Source organism: Tachyglossus aculeatus, chromosome X1 (assembly GCF_015852505.1).
Source record: "Tachyglossus aculeatus isolate mTacAcu1 chromosome X1, mTacAcu1.pri, whole genome shotgun sequence".
Classification (NCBI taxonomy): domain Eukaryota; kingdom Metazoa; phylum Chordata; class Mammalia; order Monotremata; family Tachyglossidae; genus Tachyglossus; species Tachyglossus aculeatus.
This window is the reverse complement of record NC_052101.1, coordinates 92,433,557-92,439,556: the sequence shown is the minus strand read 5'-3', so window position 1 is coordinate 92,439,556 and position 6,000 is coordinate 92,433,557. Positions and strand designations below refer to the sequence as shown.

At 47.3% G+C, this 6,000-nt stretch overlaps 1 protein-coding gene across 1 annotated transcript in view; it reads left to right on the top strand.

Moving 5' to 3' along the window:
• Window positions 1–2,159: 2,159 nt before the first annotated feature.
• Window positions 2,160–6,000, top strand: part of LOC119949882 — a 49,543-nt gene continuing 45,702 nt past the window's right edge. Inside the window, exons 1-2 of the mRNA XM_038771721.1 lie at window positions 2,160–2,249; window positions 4,146–4,318. Of these exons, the coding sequence (XP_038627649.1) occupies window positions 2,160–2,249; window positions 4,146–4,318 (263 nt within the window). The remainder of the gene's footprint in view (window positions 2,250–4,145; window positions 4,319–6,000) is intronic.

The following is a 6,000-nucleotide window of genomic DNA, read 5'->3' as shown; positions in this document are numbered from 1 at the left end:
TCACACAGCTGACAAGTGGCTGAGTTGGGATTAGAACCCACAACCTCTGAGTCCCAAGACCATGCTCTTTCCACTAAGCCATGCTGTGTGGGTCGAATGAGAGATATGAGCTGAGGACAGTGCCGAGACTGTGGGCTTGCGAAACAGGGAGGATGGTGGGTTTTTCTACAGTGATGGGAAAAAAAGCTAAGCTCCTCCTTAGCTTTTCCCCTCATTGTCCCTTCGGGGAGGGCTAGTAGCATTGCATTATGAGGAATTTTCCATCCATGTGAGACGAGTACATGTCACATCACAACAGCCAACTTTAGGAGATTGGAAAAGTAGCTATACTGAAGAAACAAATCATCATGTCCTAGGCTGATCCATCATTCAAACCACCATGGCCGGTTCCATTTGAGAGGCACAGCTGTCCAGTGGTTAGAGTGCAATTTATATATGCTCTTGGGAACTGCAGCAAAGAGTGTCCAACTGGTCCAGCATGAGAAAGGCATAGACTCTGTAAACAAGTGATTTATTTCTCCTCTGCTTGCTTTTCCTTTCTTATTATTTCATAAATCTTAATATCTAAAGCGAGGCCTGGTGTGTGGGTAAGGGTGACTCTGCTGCCTATGCCGCTGGGCCATTAATACGTTGTGTGTTCTTTGGCTAGGAAAGAATTCCCTGTTGTATGTTTAATATTCAGCTTGTGTCGGTTTAGCCCATTGAAAGTTCTATTGTTTAGTTTTGTTGGATTCTCCTGTCGCAAGGAAATGCCTGGCTAATAACCTGCTTCCCTACTGCCACCCATTTCAGTGGTTTTCTATCAACAGTATTGATTGGGCAGAGCACTATACTGGGCACTTGGGGGAGAGAGAAGTAGAACATACAATCTCTCTCATTTCCTGCACCGCCCCTCTCTTCATCAGACGACTGAGCAAATCTTCCAGGAAACTGCCACCCCCTCATTGTGGTTTCCAGGGTCCTGTTCCCGGCATGCCCTGTCCACCACAGGCCACAAGGACTTAAGCTGCTACAGATGGCTCCCTGGGCCTTTCTCTCTACCAGACAGCCAAGAGTATCCTTTGGGTCTACCACCTTTCCACAGTGACATCCAGGGCCCTCAGTGCCCTCCTCTTCTTGACCACCACGTTGCCTCCCTGGAAATCCAGATCGGGTCTCTGCTGCATCACTAAGGAACCACCATCCCCACTAGCCGTCCACCACCTCTCTGGGATGGAGGAAAGCAGCTGCAGTCTGGCACCACCTACACAAATTCTTGGGAAGACTATGGAGGCAGTGTGACCTTGGGTAAGTCACTTCACTTCTCTGTGCCTCAGTTACCTCATCTGTAAAATGGGGATTAGGACTGAGCCCCATGTGGGACAGGGACTGTGTCCAACCTGATCACTTTGTACCTACACCAGTGCTTAGAACAGTGCTTGGCACATAGTAAGAACCTAACAAATACCATAATTATCATTATTATTCGTCACTGTGGCCGCAGTTGTAACTGTGGACACTGAGCTGCAGAAACCTGAAATTCTGCTCCCCTGGCCACAGTACCCTACCGAGCTTTCTTTTTGTCTTTCAGTGCTTTGTTTCAACTCTCCTTATGTGGCTGTCACTAGTCCCCTCTCCCTAACTTTGAGAAGCTCCTCGAGCATTGCTTAATGGTTAGAGCATGGGCCTGGGGATCAAAAGGACCTGGGTTCTAACCCTAGCTCCACCACTTGTCTGCTGTGTGATCTTGGGCAAGTCACTTAACTTCTTTGGGCCTCAGTTACCTCATCTGTAAAATGGGAATTAAGATTGTGAGCCCCACCTGGGACATGGACTGTGTCCAACCTGATTATCTGTATCTATCCCAGGGCTTAGAACAGTGCCTGGAACTTAGCGCTTACCAAATACCATAAAAACCCTTTTAATTTTAGATTGTGAGCCCCCTGAGAGCCAGAGACTGTGTCCAATTCCCACACAAGTATTCTTTCCCAGCATTTAGTACAGTGCTCTGTAGAGAGGAAGCGATTAATAATCGGAATTATTACTACTACTACTATTACCATCTCATCTCAGACTCCAGGTTTCTGAACACTAGTTCTAGTCTTGCCCATCTGGACAGGAGCTGGAGTCACGACCTAGAGCCACTGCAGAAGTGCCATCAGTTTGTCATCTCAACTAGAATGAGGATGGCCTTAAAGTGGCTTTTCAGCTCCTTTAAGACTTTCCTCACTCTAGTTGCCTTGACCATAGGCTGGAACATAGGGGTTATGGTACAGAATGATGATGATGGTATTTGTTGAGCACTTACTATGTGCCAAACACTGTTCTAAGGGCTGAATGTGTGGGGGTTCCATCACTCTGGGGAGATATGGTTTTCACTCTTCCCACCCCTCAGCACAGAGGCCTAGTCAGATCACCACAGGGTTTGTGGGCAGAGATGGGATTCCACTCAGAGTGTAGTGTGGAGCTGGGGTCCTTTGAGTGCCCATGGAGCTGCCTTGAAGCAGCAAAACATCTCTATTGTGCCTCTATTCCTGAGCCTCAAGAATTCTCAGCCTATGCTGAGAAGAAGAGAGAAGCAGTGTGGTGCAGTGGAAAGAGCATGGGCTTTGGAGTCAGAGATCATGGGTTCAAATCCTGGCTCTGCCAATTGTCAGCTGTGTGACTCTGGGCAAGTCACTTAACTTCTCTGTGCCTGTTACCTCATCTGTAAAATGGGGATTAAGACTGTGAGCCCCCGTGGGACAACCTGATCACCTTGTAACCTCCCCAGCTTTTAGAACAGTGCTTTGCACATAGAAAGCGCTTAATAAATGCCATTATTATTATTATTATTATTATTATTATTATGCTAAAGTGCATATCTAGAATGAGATAATATTGGAAGACTCAAGAGGATCCTAACATCACACAGGACCTACAGTTGGTCCCCCCACTTAGGGTCTTCTAGGCCTTCAGGGCCATCCCAATCTACATAAGACATCCCAGCCAGCCATAGCGTGGAATAACTCCAAAGGCGATTGTCCAGGGTGTTTGAGGGTGTGTGGACTGGTGGGGGGAGGTGAGGTGAAGGGGGCGGCTCTCACCTTGTGATGACATATGGAGTGGGTCCTGGAGGGATTCTTTGTGCCCTACTGGGCTCTAGCTTTCCTGTTCCCCACTAGGCCTTAGGGAAAACTGAAAGATCTTGGAGTACTCACTGGAGGCCAGAGGGTGGGTGCTGGACCTGGAAGCCGCACCCTCTCTAAATTCCACCCAAGTTCACTCCTGGGGACAAAATAATAATAATAATAGTGGTATTTGTTAAGCGCTTACTATGTGCCAAGCACTGTTCTAAGTGCTGGGGTGGATACAGGGTAATCAGCTTGTCCCACGTGGGGCTCACACTTTTAATCCCCATTTTACAGATGAAGGAACTGGGGCACGGAGAAGTGAAGTGACTTGCCCGAGGTCACACAGCAGACAAGTGTCAGAGGCGGGATTAGAAACACGACCTCTGACTCCCACACCCGGGCTCTTGCCACTAAGCCACGCTAAGAATGGGCACCGCTGTCCTTGGCTCAGCTGAAATATCTGGCGGAGAGACAGGTGCAATGTTGAAAATGGGAAAGAGGTGCCGGGGCAGGGATAAAGTGCATTTGGCAATAGATTTCCAGCTAGAGACGTGTCTGTATAAATGTATCAATCTGCTCTGGGAATGACGGAAGGAGAGAATGGTGGCAGGGAGCAGGTTTCCCCACCTCTAGACTTTAAGTTCGTTGTCGACAGGGAATGTATTTGTTCATTGTTGTACTGCAATTTCCCAAGTGCTTAGTACAGTGCTCTGCAAACAGCAAGTGCTCAATAAATCCCATTGAATGAATGAATGAATGAACGAAGGCCTGAGAGAAGTTGTGAGTGTCAAGAGAGTTGCTTCTCTGGGACTAAGGGGGCGGTAGGAGGGGTGGTGGTGAGGTAATGCAACCAGATGGCTTGCATTAAGTGGGGTTAGTCATGAATATTTTGCCCTTTTATACTGCCACCTGAAAAACCTGGGCCACAGTGACAAGAGGAGATCTACAGCTATAGTAGCAGCTGTGCGGCAGCAGGAACAACAGGGAAGTGGAGGAGTGGAGGTAGAGGCTGCTTCCAATGCCAGTATCATGGCTAAAATGGTTGCTTTCTAGCTGTCAAATGGAAGCTTCTGGGATAGCTACCGTGATTTGGCAGGGCAGACCACAAACCTTCAGGAGGAATCTGGAGGTGACAGATGCAGCAGGAGCCCTATTGCTGCACTCCAGGGGGTAATACCAATTGGCCTGTTGCAGTGGTCCAGGCAGCAGTGGCCAGAGAGGTGGAGGTGAGTAGAGTCTGTACTTGTCCATCTGTGGATGGGGTCCTGAATATCTCTACATATGCCTGTGTGCATATGTGTTTTGTGTGTGCGTGTATGTGAGTGACTGCATGTATCTGGTTGTGCTTGAGTATGAATGTTTATGCATGGGTCTGTGCCTCTCCTGTCCACCATTCCTCTCTTTGTCCCATCCCCTTCTTGTCCCCATCCTCTTTTGTCTCTTTCTTTCTCTGCTTCTTTGATCCTCCCTTTCTCTGTCCCCACTCTCTCAGTCCCTTTGTTTCTTCCTTCTCTGCATTCTCTATATGCGGCTGCCTCTCTGTGGCTTCTCTGGTTTTCTCATTCCTGCCTTCACCCCCTGGGTGGGGTGAACGATAAGGATGAAGCTACAGATGAAGGTTGGGGGTGGGGGTATGCAAATCTCACAAGCCACCAAAAGTGTTTGCAAGTCTATAGCTGAATCAATCTGTCCTTTTGGGAACCTGAATACCCAACTCTCCCAGGCAGAGGTCAATCCTGACCTGGATCAGAACCACCAGAGTCCTTGCTTTATTAATAACAAACATAATAATAATTGTATTCATTAAACACATACTATGTGCCAAGCACTGTGCCAAGTCCTGGGAGAAATACTCTAGCCCCATCTCCATAGAGGATTAAACCAGCCAACTGGGCAGGCACCACAACCTGTGTCGGGATAGGTGGAGCTTAGGGAAAGGAAGGAAGAATTCTTCGTCAGCACTCATGTACATAGCTCACCTCCCTAGGGAAGCAGTGTTGCCTCGTGGAAAGAGCATGAGCCAGGGAATCAGAGGACCTGTTTTCTAATCCCGGCTCTGCCACTTGCCCGCTGTGTGACCTGGGCAAGTCACTTCACTTGTCTGTTCCTCAGTTTCCTCAGCTGTAAAATGGGGATTAAATATCTGTTCTCCTTCCCCTTAGACTGTGAGCCCCACTGAGGACAGGAACTGTCTAACTTGATTAACTTCTATGTACCCCAGTGCTTAGTACAGTGCGTGGCACATAAAAAGAGTGAAATACCATAATTATTACCCTATGATTTAAGCCCTAAAACTCATGTACCTAGTTTTGTGGGGTTTTTCTAATGGTATTTGTTAAGCACTATGTACCAGACTATGTACAAGCTAATCAGGTTGGAAGCAGTCCATGTCCCACGTGGGGTTTACAGTATTAATCCCCATTTTACAGATGAGTAACTGAGGCACAGAGAAGTGACTTGACCAGGTCCTTCTGAAATTTCTGCAAAAGATTTCAATTCTTCGACTCTGGACAGAAGGGATTGCTTGAACATGAGAAAACAAAAGAGGAGAGAGAAAGGCAAGGAAATAACTCCCCAGCAAGGTGTGAGCTGTTGAAAGACACCCATGAAATGAAACCACTTGGGTGTTAATTGTATTCTCTTTGCCAGGATTCAGTTTTAGCCTCTCCATCCTGATTCTGGATCAATGGAGGAGGCTGGTGAGCAGGATTAAGGAAGGCAACCTTTGATTACAGACAATCTGAGGGGTAAAATGGTATTGAACAGAGACCTCGTTGACTTGTCACTGGATATAACAATTAGAAGGTGAAAGTTTCTCTCTCTCCCTCCTTTCCTCCCTCTTTTTAAATTAAAGAAAGGACTTTTCATTTTATGGAGTTTGTCCTGAAGCACAATCTTATATGGCTTG